This window comes from Macrosteles quadrilineatus, unplaced genomic scaffold (assembly GCF_028750875.1).
Source record: "Macrosteles quadrilineatus isolate MER2022 unplaced genomic scaffold, UCM_ALF_1.0 Scaffold_8__2_contigs__length_117827958, whole genome shotgun sequence".
Classification (NCBI taxonomy): domain Eukaryota; kingdom Metazoa; phylum Arthropoda; class Insecta; order Hemiptera; family Cicadellidae; genus Macrosteles; species Macrosteles quadrilineatus.
The window spans coordinates 92,482,976-92,498,378 of record NW_026542601.1 but is presented as its reverse complement, the minus strand read 5'-3'; the positions used below and the strand labels follow the sequence as shown (position 1 = coordinate 92,498,378).

General features: G+C 33.5%; 1 protein-coding gene across 3 annotated transcripts; it reads left to right on the top strand.

The window, feature by feature from the left end:
• Positions 1-788: 788 nt before the first annotated feature.
• LOC129000125 (cyclic nucleotide-gated cation channel beta-1-like) lies at positions 789-14,812 on the top strand. 3 transcript variants are annotated; one of them, XM_054427039.1, is made up of 16 exons: positions 789-870; positions 2,244-2,367; positions 3,955-4,066; positions 5,441-5,580; positions 6,253-6,384; positions 6,742-7,001; positions 7,429-7,518; positions 7,971-8,158; positions 8,552-8,693; positions 8,931-9,090; positions 10,180-10,361; positions 11,010-11,173; positions 11,817-11,918; positions 13,162-13,270; positions 13,433-13,546; positions 13,994-14,812. In XM_054427039.1, the coding sequence occupies exons 1-16, from the start codon at positions 847-849 to the stop codon at positions 14,123-14,125; spliced, it is 2,175 nt and encodes a 724-aa protein (XP_054283014.1). In that variant the 5' UTR covers positions 789-846; the 3' UTR covers positions 14,126-14,812. The 3 variants fall into 3 exon arrangements, with proteins under 3 accessions (XP_054283014.1, XP_054283013.1, XP_054283015.1); XM_054427038.1 differs by having other exon boundaries at positions 6,250-6,384; XM_054427040.1 differs by lacking the exon at positions 789-870 and adding an exon at positions 1,099-1,203 and having other exon boundaries at positions 6,250-6,384.
• The last annotated feature ends 591 nt before the right edge of the window (positions 14,813-15,403 follow it).

Here is a 15,403-nt window from a genome sequence, read left to right as displayed (position 1 = left end):
GTAAAATATTCAATGGTAAAATCAGTGGACGGATTTGGAAATAAGTAAAACATGTATAGAACAGAAACGGCATGGACGACAAAATTAAATAAACAAATGATGTCACCGGTTCGAAAGTAAACATGATTTTATCAATATTTAAATGGAATGTGAAAAACGTCCAATCTAGATTTTACGACTATATTTGTGCCAGTGTCGTCATTTTGTTTTTGTTTATATTCATACCGGTCCGTTTCTGTTCTAATATTTGTGCAGTAAAATGAAGGCATACAGCTGACGTCCTCGACTCCAGCTGATTATTTTTCGATCTTTTACACTGCAACGCATTGATTTATTAAACAGCTGTTTGGTTGATCAATTTTAGATTTTTAATTTCAAACATTCAATGAGCGCATAGCTTCACGAATTGGATTTTTATTCTTCGCTTTTTACCCAGACGACTGGATAAAACCATCAAACAAACACAATTAAGATTGCGCGTCATTTTAACCACCCTAGTCAGGCCATGTACTCAATTAATTCGTAAACACTATTGCTGTTGGCATATTAACATATAAATATGTTGGATGTTGGTATATAAAATACCTTTTCAAATGCGATGGGTTTTCAAAATGTTTACAATTTTAATTTACTTTTTCAATATGATTTTTGTTTGAAAATTACAATAGGCTACTAAAAGTTAACATTTTATATGGTAAATAATTCACTTAATTCGATTACATGTGTTTTTGATTGTTCGATTCTAGCTGTTAACTGCTGTAGGTCAAGGACAAGGATAGGGCCTGAACCAAGTATCGATTTGTTGGTTGCCATGGCAACGGTAAGGCAGAGCAGACGACAGACGACATGGACAAAATAACCACTCGCAAGGTAACATTATGTTTAATTACTTATTGATCAGCTGTAGCTTTAGTACGACATGTTTGTTTATACAGTGTTTAATATGTTACTTTATTAACTAGTACCTATTTGTAGTGGGGAGGGAAAGAAATAGGTTAATTATAATGAATGGTAAGGTATTTCGTGTTTTTAATTATTTTTGTTCTGATGTTGGTTTTTGAAAGAATGATAGACAGGTTATATTTTATAAAAGTTGAAATTGAATTTATTTTAAACATAAATCGAATATAGTATATAATAAATGGAAACTTTTATGTGTTGACTATGGATAACACATAAAACACAACCTCCCACATTATTGGGGTAAGGGTTTCTCTTATCTAATACTTGTACCAATTAATTGTTACTTACTCAGCTCTTACCATTTTAACTATAAGTATTGTTTTTTTGCAATTTTATTTTGTTTATGTGGATAATATTTTACAATTTTAGATTTATTTTACATGGATAATTTTTACAAATTTAGATTTTTAACAAGTGAATTATTTATTTTATCAAGTGATTTTTTTACACTGAATAATTATGATACAGTATTAACCTCAATTTTTGCCCATGAATAGAACATAGGCATCCCATTCAGATGTTTTACTTGTAGAACAAGAATAAAAATTAATATAATTGAATTGAGCCTTTCACAAATTGTGATGCTGCAAGTAACTGGTATCTGTTTATTTCTAATATCTAATTCTAATATTAAAGAGTGACTATGGTAAGGTTGTTAATGTTATTTATTTTCACTCTTCCCACAGCGATTCCTTGATCTATTTATTTTCATTGGCATTGTAACAATGCAATTTTGTTGACTATGAAACTTTGTTCTGAATTCAATCTCAATGATCATTCACATTTTCAGTAATGTACTAGCAAAACAAATCCTGCTATACCACCTTTGGCCTACACAGTTGATCAAGGTTAAAAACCTGTGTAATTATATACCTGCATGCACATCAGTGAATGCCATAGTTGCATCAGTCTTCTGGTAGGGTATAGACTGGATTCAAATGTGTAACTATACTCATTTCATGAAGTAAACCATATGCATGTAGAATACTTTCTACAGACCTCTGAAATTAAAGGCAGAAAACCTTAGTTGCACATTTAGAGAGATTACTTTTATTTTTCGGCAAATGTCCCTTGGCAAATTTTTCACCAATTATAATTTTTAAACTTCCAAGCTTATTATCTGCCAATATTATCTATGTAGCCTATTGTATGAAATTAGATACATTTTACATGGGAAATGCATATAGACAATGTTTGAGAAAACACTTCAAACAAGAGCCCTCTTTTGCAAAAAAGACCTAAATTATTTTATTTTCTTCAACCCTGTAAATTTTCCTCAGAACCGTCAAGTACATCCACAGCAATGGTCGTCTGCTGAAGAAGATTCTGGGGAATCCTCCACACCTCAGCAAAACCACGTCAGCTGTTTTACAATTCAAGACAGCAACAATATGACTCAACAATGTGAGTAGATTATAAATCTATATAGGTTTGTCAAGAGTGTAGTTTACCAGTAATACTCTGATATGAGTATTGACATAAAATAGTACAAGTAGACTTCTTAAATCCCATTATAAAATGTAAACTCTGTTTCGCATTTCCATTGCAGTTATGCTTTAGTTAATGCACTAATACTGAATAAATGCTTTTCTCTTATTTAAAGAGACATTTCACAGTTTGCATTTAACTCTATAAGTTAAAACACCAGAAGAACAAGCAATAGGTTACAAATTAATGGTTTTTGTCGGGTCAAAATAATTTTAAATTTTTTTTTTTAAACCAAAAAAATTCTTTTCAAATATGTTTTTGCAAATTTCCTTATTTTTTCATCGATATGTTTCACCGTAGAGTGTGGCATGTTCTTCTATTTACACAACATTGTTTACATTGCAGTATCATATACTAAAAACCTTTTGCAAAACTTACAACAGCTAGCCTGGCCATACTACTGGACCGATATACACGCGGATTGTACCAAAAGAAAGGTTATCGGTCCTATACGTGCAGATTTATATGTATTTTGAAAATATTTATGTTAATTGGGTAAAAAATAGAAATTAAACTTCTCTTATGGAGATTTAACATAGGGCCAAATTTTAAGCTTACGAGAGCCACCCTGACCATACTACTGGACCGATTTACAAGCGGGTTGTACCAAATAATGGTGATCTTACTAATATTATAAATGTGAAAGTTTGTGTGTTTGTTTGAAGTTCAATCACGCATAAACCACTGGACGGATTGGGCTGACATTTGGTATGATGACTGCTCACATTCCCGATTAACAGGCATATTCTTATCTCAAAAATCCTTTCGGGCTCCGCCCCAGTGGCTCTGTAGTTCCTCATGTTAACCTTATGAGTATTCATATTGAAAAGGAAATTGAAGAATTTAGTCAGCTGTTTCAACTAAGGAAGTTGGTTCTATGATATACAAAAGCATTAAAAAGTTATAAGATTTACCAACAGGGTGCAGCACTATAATTTTTTTTTGCATTTATTCAAACAGCTAATTTGAATTTAGCAGCAAAGTAGGATTCTTTACATACTTTTAGAAAGATATTTGCCTATAGATGTGCAGAATCCCTTTATAAATTAAAATAGGTTAAGAAATAAACACAAAAACTAATTTTAAATTAAAAAAAAAGTTAACATGCCTTATGGGTTGCTATGTTGGTGACAAAATAACAACAAATTATAAACAGAAAATCCAAACAAATTTAAGAAATTCCAATAACATGTTTTATTTACAGGGTGGGGTGAAAATAGAGCAGTTTGCACAATATACATACTTTTGGTTGAGTTTTCGACCACAGGCCAGCTCTAGTTACACACTAATTTATTCTTTCTTTGAAAAGAAAATGGCTCAGCAATACATCTAATGGTTTTTTCTTTTCTCTTCTGCCCTTCCCATAGAAAGCCATTGGTGGGAGACACATTGCTTTGCTATTAGTAGTATGGATATAAACACTGTATCATAGACTTTATATATGTAATTGAAAACCAGGGATGATTTTTAGATGACAATTTGTTAATGTTTTACACTTGGCAGGTGAGGATGTAAAAAGTGTGAGTGTCCGAAGTGACATAATACAATCCGACCCATCCAACACCCCAGACCAAGCCACTTGTCATAGTAGTAGCGGCGACGACCATGCCTACAGGTACAGAAACAGAATACCTACTCATGTAATAACAAGATTTATAAGTCTACGCTCCGAGCCAGCATTTAGGCTGGTAAAATTGATGACATATACAAGGCGTGTGCAATAAAGAATGACCGGTACTCTTTCAATACCTTTAACATACAAGTTTAGACTTTAACACTTGTATCTCCTTCAAGTGGTCGCCATTCAAAGCCACATACTTGTTCCAGCGCCTTTGCCACTCCTTGAAGACATGTTCCAAGCCCTCCTTAGACAGTACCTTCAAAATCGCCTCTAAAGTATTCACAGCCGCAGTAGCGGTTAGAAAAAGTTGGCCTTTGAGCTCCTTTTTGGCTTGAGGGTACAGACAAAAGTCATTTGGAGCCAGATCAGGTCTGTAGGGTGGTGTAGCCCAGTTTCAAGTCTTTTTTGGCAAGAAACTGAAGCACAGTATTGGCAACATGGGGGCGAGCATTGTCATGATGCAGTTTCTAGCGTCTGACGAGGTCTGGTCACTTTTTTGGGATGTGGTCTTAGATCATTTTTTTCAGTAGCCTACTAAAATGTAGTACTTCCCGTCAATTTTCTGACTCTGTGGTACAGTATGGGTATACACCATACCACGATAATCAAAGAACATAATCATCATTGCTTTTTGCCGTTGCTCCACCTTCCAACTCACATGATTCCCATCCGTTTTTAAAGTCTTTATGCCGTTTGAAATATGTTCTTTCTCTCATTTTATCACCACCAAATGCTTTTTTTAAAGTAGCTGTAAGTATCCATAGCACTTATCCTCAGTTTTACACAAAACTTTATTCCATATGTTTGCTCGTGAAAATCAGCCATAATAAACTTTAGAGGCAAAATTTTGCAACTGTTTATTAATTGGTTGCTATGACAAAAATAAGTATGCTTTAATGTTAACAGCTGATTTTGTTGTTGCTAACACTTCAATGTTTCATACAAACTTGAAAAAAAACTAATTATATTGTATTTGGTTTGTTTGCATGTTCACTAATGTAAGTCTTTATTGAACACCCCGTATTTATAATAATTGAGTTATCTATATATTTAATACGCTAGGCATATTTTTGTCATAATTGTTTTGGAGTGGTGGTGCTGTGAATGTCCTACAGTGTGTCAACCATAGTTTAACTGGGGCTGAGTTATAATAACACTATAAATTATGTTAAAATATATACATATACAAGGTATCTTACTTCATTCTACACTCATCCATCATTCATTTTTCATATTAGGGATACATAGATACATAGTACTCCCAATTTGGGTCCCCATATTAACTGCAAATAAAAAATTAAATAATGTTTATATACACCTCTTGTTCATTTATTCTCCTGTAGACAGTTTTATTTATTTTAACTAAAGGTTAGACTCGGAACAAAGTCAACAGCTGATCAGGCAGCGGCTTCAAGACCTCGTGAGAAGGTTTTCCGAGAGAGCTTTACGAGTAAGAAGACGTTTTGACTTTCCGCCAACTCCCTCTACCATTAGCAGCTGTGAACATGGTAATGTTGTTGATGGTATTTGACAATAAATATTGTTCAGAAAAACATAAATGAAAAGTAAGTTTAAGGATATAATAATTATATCCTTAAACTTACTTTTCATTTTTAAAAATAAAAAGTAAAGTAAGTTTTTTAAAATAAAAAGTACAAAAAGCATAATTATTATGCTTTTTGTACTTTTTATTTTTCAGTTAAAACTTATATGCTTCTATCTTTGACTAGATATCTAAATGGTTGTATTGCTTGCCTTTGAATCAGAAGGTTCTTACGGTTTGATCTTGAAAAAAGTCTATAACTTTTGGATTGTTTATAATATTGTAGCCAGTTGTCATTGATCATTGGGTTTTAAATAAATGGTTCTGGTCAAATAAAAAGCTGATATTTTCCAATAATAAAGTCACACAAATAATCTCACTGCCTTCTAAATTAACTTTTCTTGGTTTAAATCCAGCTTCAAAATATTTACACTAAATTACATAACTTTGCCCAATTGACCTGCAGACAGAGCATGACAATTATTGAAAATACTGTTTCATTACCTTCTTGATTCTTGATACTTTGCCATGCACATGAATAATATTTCTAAATGTATTTTAAAAGGAATAACTAACAAAATCTATTGTATACAAATAACTATTCAAAAACTGTTAACATGATGATTTGTTCCAGAAGAAAGCAACAGTGTACTCAAGTCGCCCCTGAAGAGGATTAGATTTGTCTCGCAAGAGTGGGGTTCAAAGTTTTCCATGTGTGAATCAATCAGGCACAAAGTAAAGAACTTCTCCTTCGTCTTTGAACCACAAAGTAAGATTTCTGTTTGATTTTTACTTTATTTGAGTGATTAGTAGTAGTAGAGGAGCAAGGGATGAATATAACTTCACAATCAGTAACAAAAAGGACTCAATGTGGAAAAAGATCATTGATAAAAGAAGAATATCATGAATATTCTTGAAATGTTTCTAAATTCACAAGAATTTGCTCTAAATCAAGAGCTTGAGAAGCGATAATGGTGTGGTACCGTAGTTATATGGTTATAATTATAGTTGTATGGTCGCCATTTAATAAGAAAGTATTAAAGTATAGCTGCTTACTTTCTCATATTTTTGAAATCTACAATTTTATCCGTACAAAATACTATTTACCAGCCCTTATTTCCGACAGGCTACTTCTACGTTTCGTGGCTGTGTATTATAATGGCAAGCTACTTGTATAACTGCTGGGTCATACCACTACTGACATTCTTTCCCTACCGAACCCCAACCAATGAAATGGTCTGGTTCTACATTGATTGTGTCGTCGACTTCTTCTACCTGTTGGATTTTGTTCTGATCAAACCGAGGGTGATGTATCTAGAGGATGGATTCTGGGTGCGAAATACTAAATCTCTGAGAGATAAATACACAAGATCACTCACATTTAAGGTAATTTTGTATAGAAATCTCTTGATTATTTGCAATATTTAACTTTCCTCTTTTATAGCATACATACTGATTTAGACTTAAATAATAGTAAGTTTTTGTTTTAACAAAGAAGTATGGATGGAAATCATTAAGTTATGGCCTTTCAATTTAATCAATAATATAATTGATTAAATTTATTCAATGGTAATTAACTAAAATAACTAACAAGTCTCTATTCTGCTGAAAATAAAGAATAATGTACTGTAACTGTATAAATGATTTTCTAATAATTTTTTTGACTTTATGTATTGAATTAGTTTCAAGTTTTTTTATAGTAGGCTACAAATCAAACTCTGCTGGCTTGAGATGATTAACAGAAATAAACAATTGACTATCAACAACTATATAGTTTTTTCTGTGGTTGGTAATTGATAACAAAATGTTCCAGATTGATGCTCTATCCTTGCTCCCGGCAGATCTGATATGTTACTATTTTGGAATTGTTCATCCTATTCTGAGACTTCCTCGTCTGTTAAAGGTTTGTCCCTCTTTTTTGTTATGTTCAAGTATTATTTATACGAAGATAAACACTTTTAAGAGGGAGTCAGAAGTTTAGGTCAGCACACTTGTTGGCTCAACTTACCTAAACATAGAAATACAATGCCTAGGTCCATCCATAGAGAAAAATATAATTCAAAGAAGATGTTGGGAAAGTATTATTTTCTTTACACTGCTACATCTTGAGATTTCTACAAATAATCCAATCCTTGCTTATCCTTTTAGATTGATTAATTAACTGTAACTCTTTACCACTTACAATCAATCACAGTTATTATTTTGTTCAATAGAGATTTTAGAGATTGACATCGATCAAAGTTAAAGTTTATTAGAAGAACAAGAACCCCCAATTTAAAAAATGCCACAATCTGTATTTAATGATAGCATACAGCCAGTTAAAGAAAAACGTTAATATGCATTAATTTTTTGCAGATTCAGTCGTTTTGGGAGTTTTTTGACTACTTTGACCACGCCTTGGCTAACCCCTATGCTGTGAGAGTCACTCGTTCCCTCACTTATATGATATTCCTGGTACATCTCAATGCGTGTGCGTACTACTTCGTCTCCGTCACGGAGGGAATTGGTTCTAACCGTTGGGTCTTCAATGGAGAGGGAAATGCGTAAGTTAGTGTCAAGCGCTGCTTAATGTAGGGGTGATTTTCTATAAAATAATACAAAGTTTAGTTAATGATGGTGGAACACTATAGAATCAATCACAATAGTTCTTGGTGTGTTTAATGTCTGTATTTATCTGGATTGGGGATTAACATGTAGCTAATTTTAGTGATCGGAAAAGACAACAAGAGAATATGTTATTTTAAATTAAAACAGCAAATTTCCAGTCACATTTTAGTACAGAAAGTCATGTTAAAACAGCAAGTTTCCAGTCACATTTTAGTACAGAAAGTCATGTTCCTGCATAGTATGACGGAAATACTTAAACTATTTTGGGATAACTATGCTTTTAAAAGTTTACTTAATTGTTTGTTACCAATTACTATCTTCTTTTTTAGGTACATTAGGTGTTTTTATTTTGCTACAAAAACTGCCACTTCCATCGGCAAAAATCCAAGACCGGAAAATGAAATGGAATATGTCTTCATGACTGCTTGTTGGCTGATGGGTGTTTTTGTTTTTGCACTTCTAATTGGTCAGGTAATAGTTTCTGTTCTTTCCTACAGGTTAGGTATAATATATTTAATAAACTAATTATACAAGTCCTTCCCTCTTCAAATTGTATTGTTCTTTTAAAATTTGGAGTAACTGATTTGATCACAATCTGGTTGGTTTCTGGACCCAAATAAATGATCGACATGCTATCTAACAAAAGTTCAAGGAAGAAAATTCCAAAGTTTGATAATAATGTATTTTAATTAATTATTGTATTTGCAGATAAGGGACATTATTGCCACAGCCACCAAGTCTCAGACTGAATACCGGAAGTATTTGGATGAAGCTATGGAGCATCTCCGTCTTTTGAACATCTCCAAGGAGTTGATGGAAAGAGTCAAAATGTGGTTCACGTATACATGGGAGCAACAGCACACTTTGAGTAGGTTCTTAATTAGATAAACATTTGTTTGAGAAAATTTGTTAGACACTTTTTAGCACCTAAGATGTATGATTATTGAGCGGAGTGAAGCGAAGCTCTTTGGGATCAACTTCAATGCAATCTTTATAACACTACTTAATCTCGATAACGGCTGAACATATTTTAGCCAAACTTGCTAAAAAGCTAAAAAAAGGTTGTTTTGTCAAATGTTTGTGCAATTGTCCAAGTGTTTGGGGCAATTAGACGTAACCAATTTCAATTTTTATGATGCCTAAATAATTTTTAAGTAAATCAAAGTTTTTAAATTTTAACATAGGCCTTAATGGTTGCTATGATGGTTACAAAATAATGACGTAAATGTAAACAAAACAATGAATCATAGCATATGATAAAATAAAGCCACAACCTAAACATAGTACAAAGGGAAAAAATTTGGCAACTAATCAAATAATACAGAGAAAGTCTTAGGTCTTAGGTTTACATTTAAATAGCAATTTGGAAACGACAACTGATCAAAAAGATACAGTCATAGATAAAACATACTTTCTTAGGTACAGTATTTAACAGATTTTATTTACATAGCTAAAAAAGGTTAAATAACATTTTATCTTAAACAATTCATCAGTGAATCACATTCATAGATCCATCTCACAAATGGCAAACTAAAAAAGTTCCACGACGTAGGAAGTGATGAAGGAAGTAGTAAAGGGGAGAAGTGCGGAGTGTAGGAACCGTTTGTGGCAGTTACATTAATGTATCCACAATACGAAAATGCTATGGGAAGGTAGGGAAACAGGTCCACGACGTAGGAAGTGGGAAGTGTTGGAAATAATTAAAACAAAAAAATAACAGAACACACTCCTACTCCCCAGATTCCGAGGAATTCTCAACAAGTTGGCAACCCTGGCTACTACTATCAACTTGTTATGGCAACGCTCGTTAACCCTTGACACTGCAGTGGTGTGCGCTGAAACTACTCGGCACTCCTAGCAGTGGATGCCAGAATATATGCTAATAACTGCAGCACTGCTGTCGATCTATATTTAATTCTTTTTTTATGATGATACCATTGAATGTACTCTATTTCAGATGAGCTGACAATTTTGGACAATCTCCCGTACAAGATGAAGACCGATGTTGCCATCAATGTACACATCAACACTCTCAATAAGGTTCAACTGTTCAAGCATTGTGACGATGCTCTCTTGCGAGACTTAGTGCTCAAGCTGAGGCCTGTGGTGTACCTACCAGGGGACTACATCTGCCGGAAGGTCAATAATTTGTCTTTATATCCTTATAAATATTTACTTAACATTTTAATTTAACTAAGCCTAATAAAGTCTATTTGAGTGCTATAGTGCTCACAATTTAATAAGAAGGTAAGTGAGAAAAATCATTAGTTTTCGATGGCTCCCATGTTGAGTCATACGAACACAGATAAATTAGTTGTAAGTGCTAATATATTGGACTTTGGATCTCAAAGCGTCAACAATACTATGTTGTATATAAAAATATGCATTGGTATCACTATCATTATTAAATTTAAAACTGTTGTAATTAGGTTCTTACTTGCAAATGCATTCTATTCAATTGATGAATATTTGACAAAAAAATTGACTTGCAATGATTTTGTGTAAGATGGGTGAGCCCTTTGTTCAATTCATTATTGTATAGATTATATATTGTAACCTGACATATCCAATGTATTCAAAAGAATATCTAATGGAAATAAAGATCTTATCTTATCTTAACATACCATTTGTGCATTGTTACAATAAAAAGTACAAGTTTTTTTTTATAATGTTCCTGCTTTCAGGTTTGTTGCAATTCATCTATAGCTTCCTGAGACTTTTAAAACATCAAAATTTACTCCAATATTTCAGTAAAAGTGCAAAATGTTGATACACGTGTGTTTCTAGGGGGAAGTTGGCAAAGAGATGTACATTGTGAAGAACGGCCAGGTGCAGGTAGTGGCGGGGCCAAAGGGTGAGGAGGTGTTGGCGACACTGACAGAGGGAACTGTCTTTGGAGAGATCAGTCTGTTGTCTCTGGACGGAGGCAATCGTAGAACAGCTGACGTCAGGTGAGCTTGGCGGGGAAAGTAAAACTAATTCTGTGTAAAAGAAGCATCCACACCAACAGTTTTGGAACCATGGATCACAATCTACAACTGGATCATGGAAACATTTTTATGGTAACACTAAAGCCTCCAAAGGTTTTGCTCCCTAGATTGACATGGAATGATCCTTCCTTGCATTTATATTAATATTTTTTATGAAGGAAATGCATAATGCACAATGTGGGGCTCCTACCCTCTAAAACCTCTTCAAAACTATGAAACTGCAGCCATTAATGGTACCAACTGAAAACTTTCTTTGGGAAACCTCTATTGATCATTCAGGCATCTTTTATCTTGCTATGAACAAAGGACTAGATGATCATGGTAGGCACATGCATTACACTCATTTTCACACTGATGAAGACCTTTCCCGTACAAAAACATAAAATATGCCAATGACATTGAAACACACAAAATAAAAATAGAAAGTAAGAATCTCAGTAGCTCGTTTTATTGAAGAAGCGAGCATCTCTTCAACAAAATTTCCACACTTAAATCAAATGTGTGATGAACAACATCATTCTCTTTTGGGCTAAAAGCTGAATACCTCAAAGAATTTCCAAAGAGTTATTTGTCAATGTTATAACAAAAATGTTACTGGTTTCAGATCAAACGGATTCTCCAACCTCTTTGTTCTCAGTAAGGACGATCTCAATGAAGCACTACAGTTTTACCCAAACGCCCAAGAGATTTTAAAAAATAAAGCAAAGTAAGTACAGTTGTTTACCAAAAATGTAATTTAGATATAAAAAAAAACTATTACCAACCAGAGACCTATCTCCCACACAATGGATGTCATTAATATATCACCTGACATACAGGGTGGGGCAATGAGAACACCACAATTTGTTTTAGCTGTCACATGTTAATTGTTGCAACAACGAATGATCAGCTGTGCTTAAAACATCAATTAAACTATGCCATTTTAGTAAATATTATGCCCGAGGCTATTTAACACTGAGATTTTGATGTGCAAACCTATTTTTAAAATAGTGGTTCTTGTGCAAAAACCCAGAGATTGTTTGGACCACATTCCATCCTTGGTCAACATGGCGCTGTTCCAGATTGGAAAGCAATGGTGAACTGGGTAAAATTATTTAGGATAAACGCTTAAATCTTAAAAATAATCGGTGGGTGCCGCAAAACTCTTTGTACACCAGCAAATGTTGAAAGAGTGCGAGTCGCAGTAACTCAAAGTCCAAAGAGATTTGCCAGGAAGCTGTTGTTGTTGAAAGCTTTACGTTGGCTCCTTTTTTTGGAAGGGGGGGGGGTTTCTAATAAGCTACTTGAAGTTCGAGGTTTTTCAAAGTCACCCCACAGATTTGCTTGAACCGAAGCTAAGAATTGTCCAAAAACTAAAGTGATTCCTGAAGAAATGCTGGAGGAGTATTTGATGGAGTTTTCAAGTGCCTAATGTCAAGTAGGACAAGGAATTCATTTGCAGGATTTTGTTCTCAAGAAATGGAAAAATGACTTTGTTAAGTTAAAATGGCAAAAGATAAGCTGTGTTTTGATGTGCTATTTATATCCATAGGGTGAATATTATTGAGTTTGTACTGCTTATAAATTAGGGCGCTTTCATTGCCCCACTCTGTATATATACAGTATATTTATTTTAGCATGCTTATTGAAATAAATATTCTATGTTTATTTTTCTGCTCATATTTGGTGATGGTGAATTGCATATAAGCCAAGTGGGATTATAGATAAATATATGCCGATGCTTGATAGCAAATCTGTGCGTGCATACCTTCAATTCGAAACCAAAAATCGGTCCGGTAGCAGAGCCAAACAAACTCGGAAAAGAAAAACCAAATCTGTTCATATATAAGATTACACTTAAGTATCTGGGGGGATAACAAAACAAGTTTAAGTTCTAATTTTTTGGGACAGTTAGACTAGTTTTCTCAAATTTTAAACTATTTGTATTTGTTATTATTTGTTTCTTCCAGACAGCTGATGCGTCAGAATGCCGCCAGAGAACGCAAGAATAAGAGGAACGAGATGAACAATGTTGAACCTGCAAACAAAATGCCGAAAATGATACCAGACACAGCTCGGGTTGGTATTTTTAAATATTATCTAGATCCCTGACTACCAAAAAATTAGCGTCCCAACAATAATAACTACCAAATACTAATAAATACCAAATATAAAGGTGCATCGCCATCTTATTTCAGGACATAGTCATAAGGACCAACTAAAATGATTAAATCTTTTCAGATTTTGAGTAAATACTCAAAATGCAGATACCCAAGAAATCAGAACCCCTCGAGACCTCGAGTGAGGACGTCAGTTTACTGCACTAAACCATTTTCACAAGAAGTTGAGGACCAGGTTAGTGTACTCATTGTTTTATATTGATTTAAGTTATTATAATAGTACATCGTTTATTGAGAAGAGTGGTTGTTTGTACAAATTATGGTGTATGTTTTTTTTTATTTTTGTATTACTAGACTGTTTACCCTTCCAAAGGAAAATAATATACAATTGTAATTAAGTCCAACATGGAATATTTACCTGAAAGCAACACACTGAATTTTAGATGTAAAAATCTCAATTGCCTACACGTTAGACCTGCTGGTTAGTGTGCACTGAAGTACCATTACCGTATAAGTCTCGTGGTTGGTTGGTGACAGTGATAAAATAGGACAGGCTGTAGGTCTCTAACCCGCAACTTGAGGCTTATCAGCCCAAAAAACTATTAAGCATCCAGTACACTTTAAAATTTCATCTTTCCATTTTTCCCTGTCTCTTTGTTAAAATAAAAATAAAAAATTCTAGCGGCTGTTGGCAAGAAGCTTCTCCGTGGAGCTAGGAGATCTGCAGGTGTACCAGTCGTGTTTGGACGCGTCCGAACCTGACATGACTGGTGATGTGCCTTGTCAAGTCACGGTACACAGGAACAATGAGTGAGTCCATTCCAGTCCAGATGCCGAGTGGAATGAGATCGTCTGTAGTTTCTGTTGAATCATGATACCACAGAATCAAGTTGGATTCTTAGTTGATTGGGTAAAGATTTCGCAAAGCTGCTGAGAATATTACTGATATTTGGGTTGTTACATCTGCGATTAATATGTGTCAGCCTTAGTCCTAGGAATTCTTCAGCTAAAATTGTGACAAAAGTTTGCTACCTCTATTCTTTTTTATTGCAAACATTGATTTGAATGTTTTCAATAAAAAAGGATAGAGGTAGCAATCTCAATAGCAATGTTCAATTAATTACTGGACTTAGTTGTTAACTTACGTTTTTGATTCATAGAACCATTTCCTGGAGTCTTGCACTTTACTTAAAGAACCGCTCCCTGAGTAAATTCCTAGTTATTCTTTGTTGTTTTTTATTTTTATTTTTTACCATACTTTATTTGATTCCTTTCTTTGGATCAGCTGATAACTTCCAAGAATTTACTAGTCTAATTGTTGTGATAACCAACAGAGTGATATTGTTCATAGTAGCCAAATGTTGATGATAATATAAACTTCACCATGATATTTATTTTTGTAAAGTTATATACAGTAATATATATGTTATGTATTATTATAAAGATAAAGAATTTTAAAATGTATCAGTAAATATGACTGCTAATGTTAACAAGATAATTCCAAAACAAAGCTGTATTCAATTTGTATAAATAAAACATATACAGGTGGTTACAATTTTTTTATTAAATCCTGAAGCATCGCAACTATGTTTCTGCAGTTCCAAATTATTGATCTGGTGTTACATATAAGTTTCGGCTTACATACGATTATGTAACAACCTTTCTTTTGATGACACAGATGAACTTGATACACACAAGAAAGTTTGATCATGCCGAAACATATTATGTAACATCAAATCAACAATAATTTTGGAATCACAGATAATGAAACAACTAAGGTATTTATTATATTTCCATTGAATTTATATCTTTACAATAATTACTATTCTGATAAAATATTATTTGTTTACTGAAAATATGATTTTTATAGTGAAGATGAGAATTCCTCTTTATCCAATTTGACGAAATTACTGTGCCATCCTATATATTAATAGGCAAGCATGTTTCTTGAAAACCTTTTTACTCAGCTTGAGTGCATTGCAGGGAAAATCCACGCATACTGTTGGAAAGATATATTTTCCTGTAGATGTGCAGAATCCCTTTACAAATTAAAATTATCTCAAAAATAAGAAAAAAAAATGAATTTAACACT

What these genes read in the sequence shown, in the direction of transcription:
- LOC129000125 (XM_054427038.1), top strand. Translation starts at nt 847, where the DNA reads ATGGACAAAATAACCACTCGCAAG. An exon ending in CAACAATATGACTCAACAAT is followed by an intron (nt 2,368 to 3,954) that starts GTGAGTAGATTA and finishes TACACTTGGCAG; the next exon opens with GTGAGGATGTAAAAAGTGTG. An exon ending in CGTAGAACAGCTGACGTCAG is followed by an intron (nt 11,174 to 11,816) that starts GTGAGCTTGGCG and finishes TACTGGTTTCAG; the next exon opens with ATCAAACGGATTCTCCAACC.